At 40.7% G+C, this 25741-nt stretch overlaps 1 protein-coding gene across 1 annotated transcript; it reads left to right on the top strand.

Moving 5' to 3' along the window:
* The first annotated feature begins 9431 nt into the window (after nucleotides 1-9431).
* On the top strand, nucleotides 9432-25741 carry LOC141048719 (E3 ubiquitin-protein ligase RNF170-like). Its single transcript, XM_073544592.1, has 6 exons — nucleotides 9432-9516; nucleotides 15562-15637; nucleotides 15909-16017; nucleotides 20847-20920; nucleotides 22735-22848; nucleotides 24568-25741. The coding sequence occupies exons 1-6, from the start codon at nucleotides 9479-9481 to the stop codon at nucleotides 24871-24873; spliced, it is 717 nt and encodes a 238-aa protein (XP_073400693.1). The 5' UTR covers nucleotides 9432-9478; the 3' UTR covers nucleotides 24874-25741.

The raw sequence follows: 25741 nt of genomic DNA, 5'->3' as shown, positions 1-25741 counted from the left end.
CTCCAGCGTCTTCGCTAATTAAGCCCTCCCACAACGGATGACAGGTGCACGGCACGCCCCCTTAGTCTCGTCGCAAGTGATTGCCACAAGTGATCACCAATCAGCACTCAGGCACATGAATCTCTTGTTTTCTATTGGTCCACTTGTTGACGTAGGCGGTGTCCTCTTTGATTCCCGCCTTGAGAAACAACGAGTGACATCTTTTTTTTTTATTTTACCTCAGAGTGTGGACGGCGCTGCCTCCTGACTGAAATATCGAGACATTAAAAAGCAATACTGTGTAAAAGTAAATAAATGAGGTCTAGTGTGGCCGCCAGTCATGCCGTTACCTCATGAAAGTGACAGCCTGAATAAAATTCTTGTTAAAAAAGAAAAAAATCTGTCGCCAATGTCCATAATTTACCTTATGAAGTAAAAAATAGGTTCTGCGTGGAGTGAAATGCTCATATGTGACGCTACAATAAGGTTCCTGCACCTCCCTAATAAGGCGCTGTTCACATGTGACAGTTTTGGCGCAGATTTTACGCTGTGTAGCAGGAAGTCTACTTTTTTGCCTGCGTCTTGAGAAAAAAATTGGAAATAAGTAGAAATGTCTTCTGTTTCGGACAGAAACACTGGGAAGTAGACAATGGGGATAATCTTCTGCGGCAGAAAAGTAAAGTATCGGCCTGATATAAAAATGTGATCGTTCACGTCAGATTTAATGGCGCAAATCTGCTACAAGATCCGCTGATTTCACCCCCGGCTGTAGCTTTGGAAGAAGAAAAGACCGTGTCCATTGAGGGGATCATAACCTATGTAGGACCCTGACTGACGGCCATGTTGATAGTCCATGTTTGCCTGGAGGGAGCCCTGCGAACCTCCGCCGTCCTGCTGTCATACAGAAGGCAAAATGTCATATGTTCGTCACGCCTCAGGGCTACCGTCTGGTGGCCATGGACCATCGGCACCCTACAATCACCAAAACCGCCCTGTCCGCCATGTTTGTACACCCATGGAGACAGTGGCTGGGCGTCACAGGTGGTCGTCAGTTTTACAATATATCGTGGCATGACAGTATTTCTATATATTGTACATGGGATCGCTTCTTTACGTTCCCAAGGGAGACCAACAAAAAAATGTGAAAAAAAGATGAAAAATGTTTTTTTTTTAAAAAATGCATAAAAGTTAATTTTTGGAACTTAAAAAAATCATATGAAGAAAATGTGCATATTAGGCATGGCCACATGCGTAACTTTCTGAATTAATATGATATTATAATATTTATCCCCTATGATGAACACTGAAGCGAAAAAAGCAAAGGGACAAAATCGCTGTTTTTTGGGTCACTTCCACTCCCCCCCAAAAAAATGGAATAACAAGAGAGCAGAAAGTCGTAGGGTAGTGATAAAAGCTGCAGCTCGTACCGGAAAGGAAACAAGTCAGGATACAATGCTAACAACAGAAAGCGAGGAGGAAAAATAGAAAGCGAGAACGGTCCTTTGTTGAGGAGGAGCGCTGCTCTGGAGAAGTCAGTGCGGCCATATTATTTTCATATTGCTTATAATGTCCACCAAATCAACTTAATGGGCATTTTGTATTACTTCACACCGACATCTTCACAACAAGGACTCCGGCGATATGATAACGAATCAACGAGAGGATCCAGTAGCCAGATCCACAGTGATCGGAACTGCTATGGGGGGTGTACTAATGAGGTGAACCCCTGTAATGGGCCAGACGGTACTCAACTGCAGTATAGGAACTAGTTAGAAGTACGAACCCCCTGTATTATGTATATAGTGTCATACACTCAACCTGCACTGCAAAAACGAGCCTGTTGCGCCGGCTAGAGCAATCAAATGCTGAAACAGGTAAAAAAGCAAAATAAATCAACTTCATGTGCTGGTTTTGGAATATGATCCTCAGTACAGTGCAAACCTGTGCAGCGCCGGCAGGGTTTTTTCACAGTGCTGATAAGACTGTGGCTTTATGGCGACTTTGGTCGAAATGGTAGTGAATGCCCTATGCAGCATAATGCAGGTAAAACAAGCAAGTCACAAAAAACTCCAACTTGCTTGGCACAGTCTCATCATCATCTCATCTTTATTTAGAGCTTACATATTCCGTAGCGCTTTACACACATTTTCATCACTGTCCCCATTGGGGCTCACTATCTAAATTCCCTATCAGTATGTCTTTGGAATGTAGGAGGAAACTGGAGAACCCGGAGGAAACCCACGCAAACATGGGGAGAACATACAAACTCCTTGCAGATGTTGTCCTTGGACCCCAGCGCTGCAAGGCTGCAGTGATAACCACTGAGCCGCCGTGCAGCCCCAGTCTGCATTATGCTGCAATGTAGCAGCGGCATACAGCGATCTTTGGCTGTGTGGCCTGTGTTAAGGCCAAAGTCGAAGTCAAAATCACAGCATAAAGTGCACTGTTCAGTGTGCACTCAGAAAAATGGGAAAAGTGAGCATCAGAATTATCTTTGGAAGGGGAGAGATGATGGGATCTTGTATGATCCCTTTGCTAAAGTGCCCCCTAGTGGTACAGTTTGGTTCTGCATACTGTTACCTACTGGAGAGAGGGGAAATAGAACTACAAAAGTGTGAAAGTTGAGTGGAATCTCCATATATTTGGAATGAAGTGTGCAGCCAGTTCATATCCATCAGTACTGTTATTGAAATGTTTTCCCTTGATTCCCCATCAGACACGCAACGTAGTCATCTACAGGTGCACAAAAGGTATTAATTACCCTTCATACACTTAATTCCTATTATTCTGATATACTGACATCTGATAACTTTATAACCAATGTATAAATTAAGTGGAATGGACTCAAATATGCATGGAAAAATGTTCCTGTGCACTAGTACATTGGCTACAATAGGTCCGTGTGCAGTCTATGTGTGGTCCATGGCACACACAACACAACAAGCCCTTATGCTAAGTTAAGTGATGCTTTCCCATTCAGGTTTATTGAGGAGCCTTAGAAGCAAAAACTGAGCAGAAACTCTTAAATTCCTCCTCAAAATGCAAAACTCCTCAAAAACATGAAGTTTCTGCTCAGTTTTTCTGCCGAAAACTTGGCATAAAACACTCAGTATGCACATACTCCCAAACCACTTTGCTGTTCATATGTTCAGTGTTTTTGCATTTTTTTTTGCTTCATGTTTTTGCAAAGCTCTTGGTGTAAAAAAAAGAAAGTGCATGTCACTGTTTTGACATATCGTATCTAAACTAGAAACTGTTCGGTTTCTGCTCCAAAAACTCAGCAAAAAAAGACTCAGTGTACATGTAGCCAAAATGTCCAATCAAAACTTTAGTTGTTTTTTTTTCTCCTTGGGATATTGGAGAGTTTTGATGCTGAAAACGCAGTAAAAAATATCTCAATGTGCACACACCATAACAACACGTATATTTTCAGAGATGAAACAATTAATCAGAGGAGGTATATGAATACATTGCTGACTACATTTTTATTATCCTTTTTTTTCTTTTTGCAGGTTTTTTTTTAACTTTAAAAAAAGATGCGAGTGAAAGTCTCTTCCTCATTGGCAAAACTCTATATGAACTGGATGGAGAAGATTCATCTATATTCGACCAATGCTCCATACCGTGATAACATCATATAACGGTCAATATATTGACAACCTCTTCTTTACCTGGGAAGCAGATCACAATCCTACGTTAGCCTTTGAAAGTTAGCTTAAAGATGACGATCTTTACTTAAAATTTACTGTTGTAAAAATACATTAATTTTAGACATTAGTTTGCATGGTTACTGCCGGTCTAATCCTACCAAAACAACACTTGATAGAAAACTATCAAATGGGAACACAATACTATACAGCTGTTGTACCTGTGATAGTCAATGGGGCTACTCACCAGACTGTGATTCTTCGTAGACCACTTGGTCCACGGAACATCGCAGAGACTTGTCCAATTTTGATCCTGGATTGATAAAAATCAGCAATGCAAGTCTATGGTTCCGTGAAAAGATTGGACAGCACTCAGATGGCATCCGAGTGTGGTATGATTTTCACTGACTGTCACATAGAAGAAGGTGGAGAAACGCTTTCTTTTCTCCACATACAAAAAAATGATGACACCTAGACCACACTCTGATCAAACTCTGAGCAAAATAATGTATGAGAAAAACAGGCAAAAACAGGAATGAGGCATCAGATCTTCCTCTACAGAAGCTGTTTATACATACAAGTGTCAGATAATTAATGATAACGAGGTTTCTCTAACAGCACTTTAATGAGACTGAAAGCAATAACCAATAAAAAATAAAGAATTAGTATTTAAAAACAAATAAAAAGCATCAAGATATAGAATAAAACGAGAACAATAACCTTTAGTCTTCCACACCTTATTGTACCAATACACTCAATTAACCAAAATTATTTAAAGAAAAAACATGACTAGAAATGAGCGAACCTTTCAAGGTTCGATTTAGATCAGCGAACATCCTGTTTGCCGAACATGTTCGCCAAATGGTTCGACTAACATACCTGAACCCCGTTTACTTCATTGAGAGGCAAAACCAAACGCATAGACAACACCTTCAGTGGAGCAAAAAAGTTGTCAAAAGTTCAAAACAATTAAAATTAGGGGCAGACACCAAGAAAAGTGTCATCAATTGTCCTATCCTTTGCGCTTTAAATAATTTACGAGGGTTCCCCTGTATTTTTGATAACCAGCCAAGCAAAATCTGACAGCTGCGGGCTGAAATCCTCAGCTGTCAGCTTCAGCAAGGCTGGTTATCAAGAATAGAGGGGTCCCCATACTGTTATTTTAATTATTTAAATAAATAATTTGAAAAAAACTGTGAGGGTCCCATCCATTTTTGACAACCAGCCTTGCTAAAGCAGACAGCTGAAGGTTGGTAATCCCAGGCTGTTAAGGGGCATTGATATTGGCCTCCCAGCCTAAAAATAGCATCCCACAGCCACCCCAGAAAAGGCACATCTATTACATACGCCAGTTCTGGCACTTTGCCCATCTCTTCCCACTTGCCCTTTGACAAGGGCAAGTAGGGTTCATATATGTGGGGTTTATGTAACCTGTGTATTGTCCGATGACATCAAGCCCATGGATTAGTAATGGAGAGGCATCTATAAAACACCTATCCAGTACTAATCCTATAGTTATATTATAAACAGACACACAGCAAGAATAAAGTCCTTTAATTGAAAGAATGACACAAACTCCTTTAATGAATCTAAAATAAACTATACTCACATCATGGCCCATTCCACTGAAGCCATGGTCTCCTGTAATAAAGCAAAAATTAATAAAAAACAACCATATCCCTCACCTGTCCATCGTTTTGTCACATGCCGTAATCCATGTTTGGGGGTTAACAATTTTCAACCTGGACGATGCCAAGATGCTACCATCCAGGCTGAGAACCACTGAGGAATGAGCTGCTGCGAGCGCAGCATCAGTGACCGGCGGTGACGTCATCGAAGTAACATTGGAAGTTTAGATGAAAGAGCAAGTTATAGGTTAACAGCCCAAGACGAGGAGAAAATTGGAAGAAATTTTTTTTTTATGCAAAGCAAAATGGATATTAAATCTTGATATACGCATTCCGCTTTCCAAAGGGACTGAACTATAAAACTGATCTAATGTATTTATAGAAATTATTGGTTACACTTTGTATTTATATTAATTTTTTATTTTACTTTTGATTTATATATTTTAATAGTTCATTCTCATTTTTCCTTTGCTTTTGCAATCCCATCACACCTAATTTTGCTATCCCCTTACCTCACACCTAATTATTTGGTCTCCACCCTCTCATCTTGTTGTCTTTCAGTGTGTATTGTAGGCTTTATATCGAACACAGCTACTATTGTACATTCTACTATGACTCAATGGTCCTGAGTTAGCACAAAAAGCATAAGATTAAGTTGCAGTTATAGGTGTATAATAATACATAATATACAAATATTCTATTTCATTAAATGAGACGTTAGATTTTTACTGAAAAATGACTTGTTCCATTCCATTGCCAGCATGTGTAATTTATATAGGATATTAGTGCTGCCCTGCAGGTGATACAAGAGTCCGCAGTGACTGTGTAACTCATACCCAGGAGATATCTATTAAATGATTAAATGATTTAGTTTATGTGGAAATAGTAGAAAGTGCAGGTTTACAGCTGCAATGGATTGACCGTATTCTGCACTTGCAAGATTTACCAGAAATATTTGCTAACTTGCTAAAGCACAAAGCCTTGAATCTGGCAGGAGAAAGCTCCCCAGTCATATGACCAAAATACTTGTGACACGACCATGATCAGGTTAATGTTTGATTCGACAAGTGGGATAATATTGTTAAAGGAATTTTTCCTTGTTGCGAAAAGATTCCAGCAAGACCAAGATTTACAGGTAGAGCGTTGCCCACAGTTTTTAATTTTCTTTATTATTTAGTCACTGAAATTGCTGTAGTTTTTTGGGAGCAATAAAAATAAAATATAAATTCCTCCAGTCAGACATCATATTCGGTGTCTCTCTAGTTAACACTGTTGCTTTGCAGCGCTGGGGTCCTGGGTTCAAAACCCACCAAGGACAACATCTGCAAGGAGTTTGTATGTTCTCCCCGTGTTTGTGTGGGTTTCCTCTGGGTTCTCTGGCTTTCTCCCACACTTTAAAGATATACTGATAGGGAAATTAGATTGAGAGCCCCAATGGAGGGACAGAGTCCGGGGGCCGTCAGAAGGTGACAATATGTAAAAAATAGAATTAAAATAAAAAAAGATATACTCACCATCCGACGGCCCCCGGACTCTTTCCTTCCTCTCACCACGCGCCTGGCACCTTCCGGTCACAGTAATGCTTTGCACGAAACACTGCTGATGACGTCACGCTCTCGCAAGAGTGACGTAATCTACGGTCCTTGGCGCTAAGCATTACTGGGACCGGAAGATGCCGGGAGCGTGGTGAGAAGAGGGAAAGAGTCTGGGGGCCGTCGGATGGTGAGTATATCACTTTTTTTATTTTAATCTCCCTCTGGCCATATTCTAGAGTACCCGATGCTTTAGAATCGGGCCAACATCTAGTACATAATAAAGAAATAAAACATTTATTGAATCTTTCTTTCAGAGACTTGATAATGATCAGACTGTGTTCTCATTATATTTGGCATGTAGCATACACACTGAGAAAATCTTACAGTATAAGTACACCCAAAGGCAATAGTGTCACAGTATACAGTCCCATTGCCTCTCGGTGTATAACATCTGTCCCCCCGCCATGCATAGGAGAGGATAACCGGTGGGCCAGAGCTCACTGATACCAGCGTGGTTCTGTAATTGGAGCAACCAGTGTAAGGCTAAGTGCACACGTACCGGAACTCTCGCGGAAATTACCGCGAGAATTCCGGAATTCCAGTCCGCGGGAAAATCGCATTTTAAATTCCCGCGAAAAAACTAGCATTTTGCAAACGTAATTAGCTTGCAGAATTGCTAGCGTTTTCCAAGCGATCTGTAGCATCGCTTGGAGAACTTTTTACTACTGAGGCCGCCTATGCAGCATCAGTAGTAAAAGATAGAATGTAAAACAAAATAAAAAATAGTGTTATTCTCACCTTCCGACGTCCCGCGCATCCGTTCCCAGTAATCCTTTGCGAAAATGCCCGCGATGACGTCCGTTCTCGCGGGATCGCAATGTCTCGCGGTGATTCGCGATGACGTCGTGCGAATGACCGCGAGACTTCGCGATCCCGCGAGAACGGACGCCATCGTGGGCATTTTCGCAAAGGACTACTGGGAACGAGAGCGTGAAGAGAAGCGGGAAGGCTGCGCGGGACGTCGGAGGGTGAGAGTAACAATATTTTTTATTTTTAAATTCTATTTTTTACAGGGATATGGTACCCAAAGCCCGGAGAACAGTCTCCTCTCCTCCGGACCGTGGGTACCATCTGCAATTGTTCTGCTTAATTTTTGCATGGTGTGCACAGCCACATGCGGGAAGTAAGCGGAACAATGCATTCCTATGGGTGCGGGATCGCCGCGATTCCGCAAATTAATGAGCATGCTGCGGTTTTTACCGCAAAGCGATTCTGCTGTGGTAAAAACCGCAGCATTAGCACAGCATTGTGGAATCCCATAGGAATGCATGGGATGCTTATTTTTCGCGTTTTCGCGGCAAAATCGCGCTGTTAAAACCGCCGCGGAAACGCGAAAAAAACGCCACGTGTGAACTCAGCCCAACAAGTCGATTAATGACATTTCATCCTACTACATTTTCCTCTGTCACTTGTGAGTGATATTATTGAGAAGTGGAAGGAACCACAGCATCTCAGCCACGTAAAGTTACAGAGCAGGGCCACCGAGTGCTGATAAGCAGAAGGTAGAAATGTCATCAGCGCTCTGTTGACCCCATAACTGCAGAGACCAAACACCAGCAGAAATCTGTGCCCTCTCCAGAAGCTTCAAAGCCGAGCAGGTGCATGCTACTGCCATACATTACCACGCAAAAATGCCAAGCATCGGATGGAGTTGCGTAAAATCCACCACTGGACTCTGGAGGAAACATGTTCTGTGCAGTGACGGACCACACTTCTCTATCTGGTGCCTGATGGAGGTGTCTGGGTTTGGTGAATGCCAGGAGAACGTTACTCCGGGCCTGACTGCAATGTGCCCTTGTACAGTTTGGTGGAGGAGGATAATGGTATGGGCTTCTTTTTCACTTGTCGGCCTTGGTCCCTTACTTCCAGTGAAGAGATACACTAATGCTTCAATATACAAGACAATTTGGAGAACTGTAGCTTCCAACTCTGTGGAACAGTTTAGTGAAGAGAAGACCCTTTTTTGTTCCCCATAGCAGTGTACAGTGCACGAAGCAAAGTCCATACAGACATGGAGGGGGAGTTTGGTGTGGAATAACTTGATTGACTGCAAAGAGCCCAGACCTCAACCCCATCCAACACTTTTGGTATCAACTAGACCCGAGATTATGAGCCCTGCCTGTCATCAACATCAGTGTGACAAATGCTCCTCTGAATGAATGGGCAAAAATCCCCACAAACACATTCAAAATCTTGAAGAAAACCTTCACAGAAGAACAGAGGCTGTGTTTGGTTGTAAAGGAACTATTTATATAGTAATGCTTATGTATTAAGAATGGGAAGTCAGAAAAGCTCCTGTAGATGTAATGTGGAGGTGTCCAAGTACTTTTTAGCCATACACTATATGTCAGTTTACAGATACATGAGCTGTAGACCCTGCCGTAGCTCAGGAGCGCCACAGTATTTCTCAATCGCCAATATTAGTAAATATGACCCATTGTATACAGTTCACATACGTTTCCATAGTATGGCCGCTGTGGGTTCTGTTTTATTATGAAAACCTTGACACCGGCTTAATCATTAACAGCGTAACTTGTAGGTCTATGTGCCTTGACACCGAATTACAACAGTGCGCTGTCAGCTGGTGCTCAGCGAAGACGTGCAGACTGAAACCTGCAGCGATAGCAACATGCTCAGCCACACGTTGTGCAGCCCTGTCCAGTCCAGGTAAGAGGAAGAGTTCGGAAATGGCAAAAGGTTTTGGAATATAAATACAGGAAAGATGTATATCTTTGTACCGTGTTAGCCAGTGGATAGAAAAATATTCAGGATTGAGAGTCCTCAGTAGTTGATACCTTTTAATGGCTAACTGAAAAGATGGTAACACATTGCAAGCTTTCGAGACTACTCAGGTCTCTTCATCAGGCTAGACTAATACAAAATCTGAAGTCACATATTTATGCACAATACAGCCTAGAAAAAATGCAATAGATAAGACAAGTGACGTGATGCAGAACTATCAATATGGGAGAGGGAGAAACATTATGTTCTGCTTCACGTCACTTGTCTTATCTATTGCATTTTTTCTAGGCTGTATTGTGCATAAATATGTGACTTCAGATTTTGTATTAGTCTAGCCTGATGAAGAGACCTGAATAGTCTTGAAAGCTTGCAATGTATTACCATCTTTTCAGTTAGCCATTAACAGGTATCAACTACTGAGGACTCTCAATCCTGAATATTTTGGAATATAAAGTCATTCATTATTATTATTGCTTTTATCATTATTATTTTATTTTGATACTGTTTGTATTAACGTTATGTTTTCATTAACAGTTAGTGTTCATTTGAATAGTGTTTCTCCTCTATGAAGTCTTTTCATTTGGATTTCCATGCGACAGATACAGTATACAGTATAGATAGATTTATTTTGATACTTCTTTGCGTTGCCATGAAGGACATACATGCAATTTTTGAATTGTATTTTTCAATAATAGCAGATACATTTACCCTCCTTTATTTTTGTGATCTTACTCAAATATGTAAATGTCAGAGAAAATACAGTTGTGATTTTACAGTCTTCTTATGAAAGCCCCACTGACAGCACCCTTCATGACTGCAGACACAGACATCATCGACGTTATAACACCGCAGTATGACAGCAATGCATGTTGTAAAAGTTGCTGTTTCTGTATTATTGTTATTGCTGTACATGCTATTAGTTTAGTTCTGCTTCATTTCCCGTTATCATAGCAATCTGCAGAAACTGCTCAGGTGACGCGTCGCCAGCAATCAATTACAGGTGATAATAACTTGTAGGCCAGGAGTCACACATTTTCCTAATATTCTGCACACATAGAGCAAAGTAACAGCTGTCAACCTCTGAACATCTATCTATACCAGGAACATCAGGATGCCCTGTAGATTCATATAAGTAGAAGTATGTTAATTTCTCAACAATGTTTATATATTAAATTTTTCTTCATAAAAAGCGGTTACTCTTTACATACTTTACGTTATTTATTGTGTATTGACCCTGAATTACGGTACATCCTGTATTACACCACATCCTGTATTACACCACACTCACTATTCTGCTGGTGCAGTCACTGTGTACATACATTACATTACTGATCCTGAGTTACATCCTGTATTATACTTCAGAGCTGCGCTCACTATTCTGCTGGTGCAGTCACTGTGTACATACATTACATTACTGATCCTGTACTGATCCTGAGTTACATCCTGTATTATACTCCAGAGCTGCACTCACTATTCTGCTGGTGCAGTCTCTGTGTACATACATTACATTACTGATCCTGAGTTACATCCTGTATTATACCCCAGAGCTGCACTCACTATTCTGCTGGTGCAGTCACTGTGTACATACATTACATTACTGATCCTGAGTTACATCCTGTATTATACTCCAGAGCTGCACTCACTATTCTGCTGGTGCAGTCACTGTGTACATACATTACATTACTGATCCTGAGTTACATCCTGTATTATACTCCAGAGCTGCACTCACTATTCTGCTGGTGCAGTCACTGTGTACATACATTACATTACTGATCCTGAGTTACATCCTGTATTATACTCATTGTAGGTTGTAAGCTCCCACGAGCAGGGTCATCTTATTTCGCTTTAATTATTGTATTGTTAATGTTATTACTTATGACTGTTGTGTTTGAAAACTGTTCAACTGTAAAGTGCTGCGGAATATGTTGGTGCTATATAAATAAAGATTATTATTATTATATTCCAGAGCTGCACTCACTATTCTGCTGATGCAGTCACTGTGTACATACATTACATTACTGATCCTGTACTGATCCTGAGTTACATCCTGTATTATACTCCAGAGCTGCACTCAATATTCTGCTGGTGTAATCACTGTGTACATAAAGTACATTACATTACAGATCCTGTACTGATCGTGAGTTACATCCTGTATCATCCCCCAGAGCTGCACTCACTATTCTGCTGGTGTCCTGAGTTATGTCCTGTATTTTACCCCAGAGCTGTACTCACTATTCTGCTGGTGCAGTCAATGTATACAAACATTACATACCATAGAAGAAAAGCAGGACAAAGGCACAGCTGTATGACCTCAGGTTAATGAAGCTCCACACACATCAGCGAATACGGGTGCCTCTTCCAAGGAAAAAAGTCTGTGTATCCATAGAGAAGAAAGCGGATAGGCACAATGCGTCCCGTGCAAAAAGTATCCTTTATCGTGGCATCATGTTACCAACAGCAGGCTGATAAAATGATGGAGCAATTATAGACGACGATCGTTTCACGCTTACATTGCGCTTCAACAGGTCATACATACATTACACTACTTACCCTCTACTGATCCTGAGTAATGTCCTGTATTATACTCCAGAATAGTGAGCGCAGCTCTGGAGTATAGTACAGGATGTAACTCAGGATCAGTAATGTAATGTATGTACACATTGACTTACACCAGCAGAATAGTGAGTGCAGCTCTGGAGTATAATACAGGATCAGTGCAGGATAAGTAATGTAATGTATGTACACAGTGACGTCACTAGCAGAATAGTGAGTGCAGCTCTGGAGTATAATACAGGATGTAACTCAGGATTAGCACAGGATTATTAATGTAATGTATGTACACAGTGATTGCAGCAGCAGAATAGTGAGTGCAGCTCTGGAGTATAATACAGGATGTAACTCAGGATTAGCACAGGATTATTAATGTAATGTATGTACACAGTGACTGCAGCAGCAGAATAGTGAGTGCAGCTCTGGAGTATAATGTAATGCATTTGGAAAATGAATGTTAATCTGACACTTTATGGTCTGGAAATCTTTGTTAGATAGAATTTATTATAATTTTATTTTTGTCTTTCATTGTTCACATCTTCAGTTTTAGGGTACAGAGTACTCTGAGAACTATGAAGTAGAGATCACAGGATGAGCGCTGCAGAAAGTGCTGGAGTGTTGCCGTCTAGTTGGTGTTTAGAGAGGAAGCAGTTAACCTGATATTGCACACATTGGCTGAAGCTACATGAGGGCAGCTGTGTTTGTAAACTGCGCTGTGCGTTTTTCTGTCTTTAGGTCACTGGGTTTTCTTGTTTTATCGCGGATGTTTCTTCTATCTGTGTGTACACAGCCCTTTGAACTCCCATCACATAAAGTGCAGCCACAATTTCCATTGACTAGTGACAGCGTCCATAGTGCAAGCCAAAAGGTGTGTACGTGACGTGGATACAAATACAGGATAACAGCTAAACGTTTGGACACGGCACGTGCACTATATATGAGAGGATGGAAGACACATGTAGAAATACATACAGTAACATATACCGGTACATACAGCATCACTTGATCAGAAAAAAATTCACTTATTTAGTGTCACTATTTATTATAGGGTTCTATAGGAAATCTTGGTGTGCAGCTCCCAGTACACTAGAGTTTAATGATAATTTTTGTCTGTTCTCCTTACTCAATTTCCCAGTAACATTCATCTCCCCACTTTTAGCCTTCGTTATCAGACATAATATTCACCTCTAAGTGGAAACAGACCCTCATAGTGACTATTAGGCTGGGGTCACACCTGCAACTGCAATGCGAGAAACTCGGGCGAGTCTCTCACCTCAATACCCGGCAATGCCGCCAGCACTAGGGACAGGAGTGTGTGGCTGCATGTATTTCTGTGCAGCTGAGTGCACCTGTCCCGAGTGCTGGCGGCAGTGCCGGGCATTGAGGCAAGAGATTCGCCCGAGTTCCTCGCATTGCACACGCAAGTGTGACCCCGGCCCTACTCTTATTAACCTCTTTCTGCTGTGACCAATTGGAGTTTCTGTACTTTGCTTTTTTCCTCCCTTTATTAATAGATCCATAACTTTTTTTATTTTTATGTCAACATAGCCATATGGCGGCTTGTTTTGTTTTTACGTTGGACAAGTTGTAGTTATGAATGATAACATTCACTTTACCATATAATGGACTGAGCAACAGAAGAATCCAAAATTCCAAGTAGGGTAAAATGGTGAAAAAATGTATTTTTTTAGTTTTTTTTTTATTGCATTCATTGTGTATTAAACGTGGCCCAGCAACAAGATGGTCCAGGTCTGTGCAGTTATGGAGATACAAAACTTGTGAGTGTATATATATATATATATATATATATATATATATATATATAAATTCAAATTCAAAGAAGCTTTATTGGCAGGACTAAATACACATTAGTTTTGCCAAAGCAAGTGTACAAAAGGGAATAGGGATAGCGACTGTAGGGATGTTGGGTGGGGGCTGTAGAAAAGGTGGGTGGGAGCAGATCCAGGATGGGGCTATAGAAGTCCATGGCATAGGGAAGGTGGATGGGGAGCATGGGGCAGATCCAGGGTGGGGGCCATAGAAGTTCATGGCATATATTTAGTAGTTAAAAATTTAGAACTTTGTAAAATGAAAAATTGTTTTGTGTCGCCATTTGCAAAAGTTCGTAACTTTTTAAACATTTTTCTGCCAATGAAGCAGTCCCTCTGGTCAGAACCCTAGTGGTCTAGAGTAAAGGGCTCTGGATCCCAAGAACTGGGCTCTGCAACGCATATCTTGAATGGAGCAGAAATGCGCATACTTGACCTCTGCTCTTTATGGGAGTGCCGGAGATAGCTGAATACACCGCTTGGCTATATCGGGCAATCACATAGAAAATAAATGGACCAGAGCTCGAGCGTCCCCACCACCACTACGTTCAAGACGAGGCTCTGTGGTTTTCGAGATCCAAAGTCCCATTCTCTTAATCACTGGTTTCCCAGCAGTCAGTAACTTATCCTTTATCCTTTTGGAAAAGCTCCTTTGCAATCTATATGATGAGATCTATTTGCAAATCTGCATGCATATTTAGACATTTTACCGCAAAACTATGGTGAATTCTGTAAAAGTTTTTTTTATCTCCTGTGTGGATGTACTCTTACCCTGTTTGCCTTCTATCTTCAAATTTAGGATCATTATTACTATACTAGTACTATTATAATATATTATTTGAACTTATCTACATTGTATTAATTGTATTGTTATTTATTAGTTACATAGGTTGAAAAAATACCTAGGTCCATCAAGTTCAACCTTTCTCCACCATTTGTACTTGTCGTTACTAATTTAACTGTAACCCACAATGTTATGTGTGTTGAGGAAATCATCCAGCCCTTTTGTAAAAGCTGACATAGTTTCCGCCATTACTACCTCTTGAGGTCGTCATTCCACAGTCTTCCTGCTCTAACTGTAATGAACCCTTTCCTATTTAGCTGCCGGAATCGCCTTTCTTCCACCCGTAATGAGTGCCCGCTAGTCCTCAGTATGGTCTTTGGAAGGAATAAGTCATGTGCCAGTGTTTTGTACTGGCCACATATACATTTATACATGTAAATGAGATCCCCTCTGTGGCGTCTTTTTTCTAAGCTAAACAAACCCAACTTTTCTAACCTTTCATCATGTGAGATGCCTTCATCCCTTGTAATAATCTAGTTGAACTGATTCTAAATTCTGAATATCCTTTTTAAAATGTGGAGCCCAAAACTGGATCCCGTATTCTAGATGTGGCCTCACCAGTGATTTATGAAGAGGTAGTAATACGTTGGGTTCGCGGGGGATTTTTATCTTTCTTTTTATACATCCTAAAATCTTGTTTGCTTTTGCGGCTGCTGCTTGACATTGAGTGCTGCTGCTCAGCTTACTAACTTGTTTCTATTTTTTATTATTTAATTTAGTTTTTATTTTTTTTCTCTCTGTTTTCAGATGTTGTACAATGGACAAACCAGAAACAATTCCTCAAAGAAAGGACGATGGAATATTTCCCCCGACACACTACAAAGTGAGCATTTATTTGTATAAAGTGGAGTTAAAGAACTATCTTTAGGATATGCCATATTGGTGATGTTCCATTACCTGATGCCCGACCGATCAGCTTCTTGCAGGTCCTGCGGCCCCCAGACGTATGCATTATATGGAGCCAGTACAGCACAGCTTCATACACTGAGTATTAGGCTGGAATCTGATTGCTCGCTATGATCTGTTTTAATCTTTTACCAGTTTTGCAACATTTAATTGTCAACATATCTCAAATAAAACTCTGAATTTTCCAGGAGACGCATAAAAGCCGCCAGACTCGCTTCCACAATGACTTGAACTGCCCGGTGTGTCTTCAGACAGCGACATCCCCAGTGGAGACCAACTGCGGCCATTTATTCTGCGGTGAGTGACAGTCTCTTGAAATAATCAAACCTCGTTATATGCATCGTCACTTGTCATTAAATTGGGCTGAAGGACAATAAATGATATATGTTGCAATTATTGGATCAGAGAATGGTGGATTATTGTCAGAAATGAAACCCAGCCTTTGTTATAAGAGAATACTGTCACCTTTATTAAAATCACCATTTACAGAAATGCAGTTGGCACTACATGCCCATCACAGCGCGGTGCAGTGCCCTAATGGGACCCTGATTGTAAATAAGCAGGCAGAAATGTGGCCATCATGGTCTCCATCTTCTTTCCTGTTACCGTTTGGCTTCACCTTGAGTCTCCTGTGGGACGCCTAGTAGGCAACTCATCGGGTACCGCAAAACAAAATGCATTTTAAGTCCTGTAGGAATAGAGAAAGCTGGAGGTCCATCTCCATTTATGATGGGCTTGCCATAGTCTACGTCTTTGCAGCATGCATCCCGCCATTTTTAGGCATGGAGGTAAAATGCAATCATAAAGTTTGAAAAAAGAAAAGAGAATAATTTCCATTACAGATATTGTACAAAATCTTGTGTAGCCAATGATCGCTCTCACCTGAGCTGTCCACCCCTCCTTCACCTACAGAGAATTACACAAATGTGGCAATGGGCAAACCAGGGACAACCAGTCACAACAAACGCCGCATGTTGCATCATTGTGAGAAGGAGTGGGATTATTTTAAGCTGATATTTTTTTGCTTCATTACACGCATCTGTCACATAAAACTCCTAGTAGAATAAATAAGCCAGTGCCATGTGTTCTACACAACTGCCCGTGACATGAAGAAAACAATAGCTCTCTGACAGGTCTCTCAGTCATAAACACCTTCAAGGATGGGGGTCGATGGTGTCCAGTGACCAGTCCTGGATATAAGTGGGGGAGGGGAGGTGAAGGTAGACTCCGGACCTCCTCTTTACTTTCTCGGTATTGCCACACATGGTACAGCCCACAAGAGTAATGTTGGTGCAGTGTAGTGATGGGGTCAATGGAACATGTACCTGTCACGAAGGTAAACATGACCCACTATCGAAGCTGCCCTTGAAATAGAACTTGGAAAGACTAATTTATTGCAACATCAAAGTTAATAAAGTCAGTTCTGAACAAATTCTGAGAAGACAGGTAAAGGGATGTGCAGCTAAAACGTTTTCCAGACTAAGCAATACACAATCTATATAAAAAGTTGTATTACTTTATAAATACATTACACCACTTATTTTATATCGATCTTGACTAACGTCCTGCATTATACTCCAGATCTGCAATTATTATTCTGCTTGTGCAGTCACTGTGTACATACATTACATTACTGATCCTGAGTTACCTCCTGTATTATACTCCAGAACTGCACTCACTATTCTGATGGTGGAGTCACTGTGTACATACATTACATTACTGATCCTGAGTTACATCCTGTACTCCAGAGCTGCACTCACTTTTCTGCTGGTGCAGTCACTGTGTACATTCATTACATTACTGATCCTGAGTTACATCCTGTATTATACTCCAGAGCTGCACTCACTATTCCGCTGGTGGAGTCACTGTGTACATACATTACATTACTGATCCTGAGTTACATATGGCCTGTTTCACACTTCCGTTTTTTCAAATCCGTCAAAATCCGTTGGTTTCCGTAAAAAAACGGATCCGCCATTTTTTTGCAGGATCCGTTTTTTTGTCCCATAGACTTCCATTAGCGGTTACCGCGGATCCGTCAAAAAAACGGATCCGTTTTTAAAAACGGATCCGTTTGCATCAGTTTCCGTCAAAAAAACGGAAACGGATCCGTTTGGCGGACACAAAAACGGAAGTGTGAAACTTATACTCCAGAGCTGCACTCACTATTCTGCTGGTGCAGTCACTGTGTACATACATTACATTACTGATCCTGAGTTACATCCTGTATTATACTCCAGAGCTGCACTCACTATTCTGCTGGTGCAGTCACTGTGTTCATACATTACATTACTGATCCTGAGTTACATCCTGTATTATACTCCAGAGCTGCATTCACTATTCTGCTGGTGCAGTCACTGTGTACATACATTACTTTACTGATCCTGAGTTACATCCTGTATTATACTCCAGAGCTGCACTCACTGTGCATATGTAGTTTTTCTATATACTACGTACCCTTAGGGGGTCAGATATTGAGTTTTCTTGTCTATTACAGTAAAAGCCTCCTGCTGCTTTCCTAGAAGCAGATAGTGTAATTGAGTTTACTTTTACTATTTTTCCCATAAACGGCAGTAAAACATATGAGCAGCTGACAAAGGAGAACAATGTCACACAGCTCCTCGTCCAGTCCCTGCGATCATTTACTAGCAGCAGAACAAGGTCATTGTGTCCTGTATCAAGAGATGATCAAGAGCCCAAAACCGAAGGCGATGCAATCACAGTGCAAATAATGGCATTGCTGTGCAATGATGAGGCAGTGGACTTCTCTTGCAATCCAACCATGGACGGGTTAATGACTTATCTTGTCAGTTTAGTTCCGCATTGCATCACCCAAAACCCCTACTAATGGCGCTTGTAATTCCTGACCTAAAAAAAAGTTTGAGGCTTAAAAGGTTTTCATTCATATTTGATTTGCTGGTATTAATAAACCTTGTGCCTTGTTTTTGGCGAAGCTGCTGCAAATCGTGCTGGGCCAGTGAGACGAGTCTTATGAGCGCCCCCTACTGTTTAGTTAAGGCGAAAGCTTCTCCAGAAAAAAAATATAGGTTAGGGTAAATTTACACTCAGCCAATGTGATCAATTAATGTTTCCAACAAACAAGAGATCTTAAATAGTAGAGAAATTAAAACATAAATACATGAATCACCATAGCCAGATTCCAGGGGCCCTAAAACTACTTATGATCCAAACTGTTTAGTCATTAAATAAAGTCAGTTAAATTGCTTAAATTGGGTTTCAGTTTTGCTATTTTCTTATCCAGAGGCCTGTAGTGGAAAGAACAGAAGTTTTTGTAGATATTGGGAGATTGGTTAGATTGATAATGGATAAGAGATTGATGGATAGGTTAGATGTATGTATGATAGATAGATAGATAGATAGATAGATAGATAGATAGATAAAGAGATAGATAATAGATAGACGATAGATGATAGACCTATAATAGATCATAGATAATAGTTAGATGATAGATAATAGTTAGATGATAGATAGATAAATAATAGATATAAAGCTGATACATAATATAGAGGTAGATGATAGATAAATAGATGATAGCTGATAGATACATAATACTGTATATAGATAGATGATAGATAGATACATAATATAGATAGATGATAGATGCATAATACTGTATATAGATAGATAGATACATAATATAGATAGATCTGTTAAAGAGGCATCAGTTATGACCAATTTTATTGATATGACTAGTTATGAAATAAAATATTGCTTCTTGTGTCCTGACTTAATATATACAATAATTGCACAGTGTGGGTACTGGAGGAAGTAGCTACAAAGAGTCAGAAAATGGGGTTTTATTTGCCTGCTGTATTCTGGAGCCAGCTGGACGGTCATCCTCAGGAAATGCCCGGGGTCTGGCACACCGCCGCCTCATTACAACAAACAATACCATGTTGCCGATGACAGGGACGGGCGCTTGGCCAAGTGAATAAGTCATTGTATACCTTAAAAAACTGTCACAAATGGTGAGCAGGAAACGTCAGAAGCAATTTCTTCTAATTCCTGCTCAGCTGCCCTTTCATTTTCACATTGATCCTAAAACATTTGTCCAGGAAACCGACAGGAAGCCCGGCCGCAAATATGTATTCAGCGTAATTAGCCACTAGGGCAAGTCTTGTTAATAAATGCAGACACCTGTGCAGAGGGGGAGGGGATGCAACATTCTACACACATCCTCCTACATTGAATTATTCACATACTGTCCAGTGCAACTCATTTTCCATGCCAGGCTGTAATGATTTGAGATGTGCCAGTCCATTATGATGCATGTGCCTCTTAATGATGAATTTGTTGCATTTTCCGGCTGCCGTGGGGCACCGAAAGAAAGGTTAGGCCATGTGCACACCATCCAGCGGATCCGCAGCGGATTTTACTGCGCAGAAACGCTGCATATCCGCATTGTGATGTACAGTAGCATGTAAGTCAATAGAAAAAAACGCTGGGCAGACGCTGCGGATTTTTCCACGCGGTTTTCTTGTGGTTCAAAATATGCAGCATGTCACTTCTTTTGTGCGGTTTTCCACCTGCTCCATTCTCCAAATCCGCAGGGGGAAATCCGCAGGGGAAAACCGCAAGAAAACCGCAAGAAAACAGGAAGAAATCCGCAGGGGAAAACCACACAAAAACCGCATGAAAACAGGAAGAAATCCGCAGGAAAAATGCAGGTCATTTGACCTGCGCATTTCTTCAATTCTGCGCGGAAAAGTCCGCAGGGCCAAAAAGTACGTCTGCACTCAGCCTACTCCACTCAGGGATCAATTTGTTCTCCCCACTTAGCCTTGTCCTGCCATTTTTTCAAGAAATAGCGGATCTGGCCAGGACTGGTGTAAAAACGTTAAAAGTCACAAAATGTTTGTGCAATTACAAGTTGTAATCGGTTTCACAGCAGGGCTTATGTCTGTGGTTTCTAATCTGTGGCAATACACCTACTGATACTATACCAAGATTCAGTTTTGGGCAATAAGTTATCCATTTGCACTTCTTAATTTCACCTTAGGTAGCCCTAAACATCAGGAACCGTGTACCAAACAAGATATGCAGGTGCACGAATGGTTTATTATACTTGGATGATTATACCTAAATTCTTTTCCTTGTATCCTTAGGTCCCTGTCTGATGGAGTACTGGAAGCACGACCCCTGGTTAGGAACCATCAGTTGTCCTCTTTGCAGACAAAAGGTACGAGTTTCTATTTGTTTTAACCAATTTAAGCAACATTCTATAAATTCCTTTAATCTGTTATCTAATCATCCTGAAAATATTCTTGAATATGGAGCAGGACTCTGCTTTCTACATTGGGTACGTGCTTCCATAGACCAAAACTAAAGGGGGTCGTCCCATAAAAAACATTTAAATAGTCATTCCAAAAACACCCTCACAAATTAGGGGATCCGTTCAAATAAATATCTAAACACCTATAGAGAATATGAAGGAGTATATGACCCAATATATTCAAACATAAATGGATTTTATTGAAAAATTATAACATCCATATCAAATTGAAAAAGATAACTATACACATATTAAAATAGAGTACATAACACACTGAGCTGTAATCTAATAAGGCAATAAATCTGGTATGCGGATCAGGGCTATAACTCGTAAAATAGAATATACATGTATTAGATGTGATATATAAAATGCAATAGAAAAACCTATCTAAGCCCATAAAACATACCCAGAAGAATGCCATTGAATTGTCAAATGTATACATTGCAATAATAGCATTAATCACTCAAATAGTGTCCAAGTATATACATAGGCCCTATCCCCTAATATGGCCGTATGAACAGTCAAATCAAGATTATAGAATCATAGAATCGTAGAGTTGGAAGGGACCTCCTGGGCCATTTGGTCCAACCCCCTGCTCAAAGCAGGATTCACTAAATCATCCCAGACAGATGTCTGTCCAGCCTCTGGTTGAAGACTTCCATTGAAGGAGAACTCACCACTTCTCGTGGCAGCTTGTTCCAATCATTGATCACTCTAACTGTCAAAAAGTTTTTTCTAATATCTAATCTGTGTCTCCTCCCATTCAGTTTCATCCCATTGCTTCTAGTCTTTCCTTGTGCAAATGAGAATAAAGATGATCCTTCTACAATGTGACAGCCCTTGAGATATTTGTAGACAGCTATTAAGTCTCCTCTCAGTCTTCTCTTCTGCAAGCTAAACATTCCCAAATCCTGCAACCTTTCCTCGTAATACAGGGTTTGCAGACCGGTCACCATTCTGGCCGCTCTTTTCTGAACTTGCTCCAGTTTGTTGATGTCCTTTTTACAATGTGACGCCCAAAACTGGACACAGTATTCCAGATGAGGTCTGACCAAAGAGGAGTAGAGGGCAATAATGACTTCACGTGATCTAGACTGTATGCTTCTGTTTATACATCCTAGAATTGCATTTGCCTTTTTTGCTGCTGCATCACACTGTTGACTCATATTCAGTCTGTGATCTATTAGTATACCCTAGTCTTTTTCACATGTGCTGTTGCTTAGCCCTATTCCTCCCATTTTGTATATGCTTTTTTCATTTTTATTGCCAAGATGTAGTACTTTGCATTTTTCCCGTTAAAAACCATTCTGTTAGTTACTGCCCACTGCTTCAGTTTATTTATATCTTTTTTAATCCTCTCTCTCTCTTCTCTAGTATTAGCTATCCCTCCTAGCTTTGTGTCATCGGCAAATTTCATCAGTTTATGAATTATACTATACTAATTATACTACATCACTGGTACAATAATTAATATTCCCTGTGGCCATATTGTAGGAGGGAAAACACCAGGGCTACTGGGCTACTGCACACCTCGACGCACGTTTCACCATCACCCACATTTTCCTCAGAATCTGCCGAGTAATGATGTGAAAGATACAGTAGGTTGGGGCATCGGAGAATAGATGATATATGTTGTTCATAGGAAAACCCTTTTAATCCATGTGACTCCTCGAGCTATTCTAAACACCTGTTCTAACAAGATGGTCTTGCATTCTCTACAGGTGCATATGCTCTACGATGATTTTTGTGAAGTTCAGCAGCACGATAAGACGAGCCGAGCCATCAAACAAGACATCAGACGATATAACAATCGCTTCTCTGGAAAACCAAGACCTGTAAGTATATGATTCTATCAACACTTTATGTTGTGAATGGTGGATCCTGAGTTGTCTCCTGTATATAGAGATGTTATCAGTCATTGTACAGTAGTAGGTGAGCTGTGATATCACCTATTGTGAATGGTGGATCCTGTGTTATCTACCGTATATAGAGGTGTTTTCAGTCATTGTACAGGAGGAGGTGAGCTGTGACATCACATATTGTGAGTGGTGGATCCTGTGTTATCTACTGTATATAAGGTGTTATCAGTCATTGTACAGGAGGAGGAGGTGAGCAGTGATATCACCTATTGTGAATGGTGGACCCTGTGTTATCTACTGTATATAGTGGAGTTATCAGTCATTGTACAGGAGGAGGAGGTGAGCTGTGATATCACCTATTGTGAATGGTGGATCCTGTGTTATCTAATTATATAAAGGTGTTATCAGTCATTGCACAGGAGGAGGTGAGCTGTGATATCACCTATTGTGTATGGTGGATCCTGTGTTATCTACTGTATATAGAGGTGTTATCAGTCATTGTACAGTAGGAGGTGAGGTGGATCCTGTGTTATATAATGTATATAGAGGAGTTATCAATCATTGTACAGGAGGAGGTGGTTGTGACATCACATATTGTGAGTGGTGGATCCTGTGTTATCTACTGTATATAAGGTGTTATCAGTCATTGTACAGGAGGAGGAGGTGAGCTGTGATATCACCTATTGTGAATGGTGGACCCTCTGTTATCTACTGTATATCGTGGAGTTATCAGTAATTGTACAGGAGGAGGTGAGCTGTGATATCACCTATTGTGAATGGTGGATCCTGTGTTATCTAATTATATAAAGGTGTTATCAGTCATTGCACAGGAGGAGGTGAGTTGTGATGTTACCTATTGTGTATGGTGGACCCTGTATTTTCTACTGTATATAGTGGAGTTATCAATCATTGTACAGGAGGAGGAAGTGAGCTGTGACATCACATATTGTTAATGGTGGATCCTGTCTTATCTACTGTATATAGAGGTGTTATCAGTCATTGTACAGGAGGAGGAGGTGAGCTGTGACATCACCTATTGTTAATGGTGGATCCTATGTTATCTACTGTATATAGAGGTGTTGAGGTGAGCTGTGACATCGCTTATTGTGAATGGTGGCTCCTATGTTATCTACTGTATATAGAGGTGTTATCAGTCATGCAGGAGGTGAGCTGTGATATCACCTTTGTGAATGGTGGATCCTGTGTTATCTAATATATATAAAGGTGTTATTAGTCATTGCACAGGAGGAGGAGAGCTGTGACATCACCTATTGTGAATGGTGGATCCTGTGTTATTTATGTATTGGTGTCCTTGTAATCCTGTCTGCTGTGATAATGTGTTCACTATAGCATAGTGATCTCTACAGAATAGGAAGTGTCAATCTATTAGAAAGATCAATGCGAAAACTGCTAAATTTTAAGAAAAAGAAAAATAAGATTCAAAACTTTAAAAAAAAATATGTTTAACATAAAATCCCTTGCCATTTTCTGATGACACATTGTATGTAACTCTGATGATTAGTAGTGCTAACCCTGCAGAGAAGAGGTTTCCACCAATAGACTTAATAGGGGAACCTCCAGTGCACACAAGAAATAATACCAATGAATAGTGGTGATAACCATGATGAATGCGGTTCTGACCTCCATCATCATATTAACTTTTGGTTATTTCATCTTTCGCTCTTTCCTCTGCAGCTCATCGACTACTTATATGACCTTCCATCACTTTTACATCTGGCGCTTAGGAGGGTCTTCACTATGGGTGGACTTGTATGGATCTTCTGTATCAGGATAGTTGTATGCTCATTTGGGGCCATCATGTGTTTGTCTTCACCAATCAACGTCATCCCTGATCCTCTTTGTGGAATCCTCAGCACCATTGACGACCTCGTTGTCATCTTTCTTCTCCTGATCTGCATGATCAACATCTCACAACAGTTCAGGTCGGAAGGAATGGCCATGGTTCACTCGGCCGCACAGAGTGTCTTGTCTGAGTCTTGACGTCTCGAGACATAGATATGATTGGACTCTACACAGATGTTACACGACCTTCCATGACAAATACTACAACCAAGTGGACCCTGGTATCGGACATAAATGGACATAAACTAATCTCGCCCTCTGTACAAAATGATTGTGGCATTTCAAGCCATTTTTACATGCAAATTTTAAGTGATGCTAAACCTAAAATCTGCTTTATTTCCATTTTACCAAAGACCTCCTCCTTGACTAAGGGGGTGAGGTTTTGCAATATTTTGTCCTGCTGTAGATAGAGGAGAGGCTCCTGCTGCAGCCATTTGTCTTACAGCCATACACAGGAAAATCAGGAACAGGAGGAGAGGGTGCATTGTGGGGATCCTGCAACACAAAGACCCTAAGGCCGGGGTCAGACTTGTGAGAAACTCGCACGAGTCCCGCATCTCAATACCCGGCATTCAGGACCGGAGTGTGCGGCTGCATGTATTTCTATGCAGGTGAGCGCTCCGGTCCCGAGTCCCGTATTGAGATGTGAGACTCGTACGAGTTTCTCGCATGTGTGACCCCGGCCTAATAGGACGACTCATGATCGCTGCTAATGCTGAGAAGCTCTACATTGATAGATGTGACTGATATCAGCCGCCCCTTTTATTAAGCTGCTGTAGTTTTATAAGATTCCTCTTTAAATGTCTTCTTCGAAGACTTATTGATTCATTCTGTGAGGTTGTAACATAAGAAAAATGGGGATAGTGTAAATATTTTCTCTGCTTCTGCCCCACTGTACTTGAATGTGTCATGTTACAGATTGTATATTTGTAACTGTATTTATTGTGAATTAGTTACATATTACGTATCAATTCATTTTTTTGCAATAAAACGTTGACGATTTTGA

Source organism: Dendrobates tinctorius, unplaced genomic scaffold (assembly GCF_039654945.1).
Source record: "Dendrobates tinctorius isolate UK_male_01 unplaced genomic scaffold, ASM3965494v1 ptg000138l, whole genome shotgun sequence".
Classification (NCBI taxonomy): Eukaryota; Metazoa; Chordata; class Amphibia; order Anura; family Dendrobatidae; genus Dendrobates; species Dendrobates tinctorius.
Note: the sequence above shows the minus strand (reverse complement) of the source record. Positions and strands in the feature narration are given on the sequence as shown.

Coding starts and splice junctions, on each gene's coding strand:
- LOC141048719 (XM_073544592.1), top strand. CDS start 9,479: ATGCTCAGCCACACGTTGTGCAGCCCTGTCCAGTCCAG. Junction 9,517..15,561: donor TGCAGCCCTGTCCAGTCCAG/GTAAGAGGAAGA, acceptor CTCTGTTTTCAG/ATGTTGTACAATGGACAAAC. Junction 15,638..15,908: donor TTCCCCCGACACACTACAAA/GTGAGCATTTAT, acceptor TGAATTTTCCAG/GAGACGCATAAAAGCCGCCA.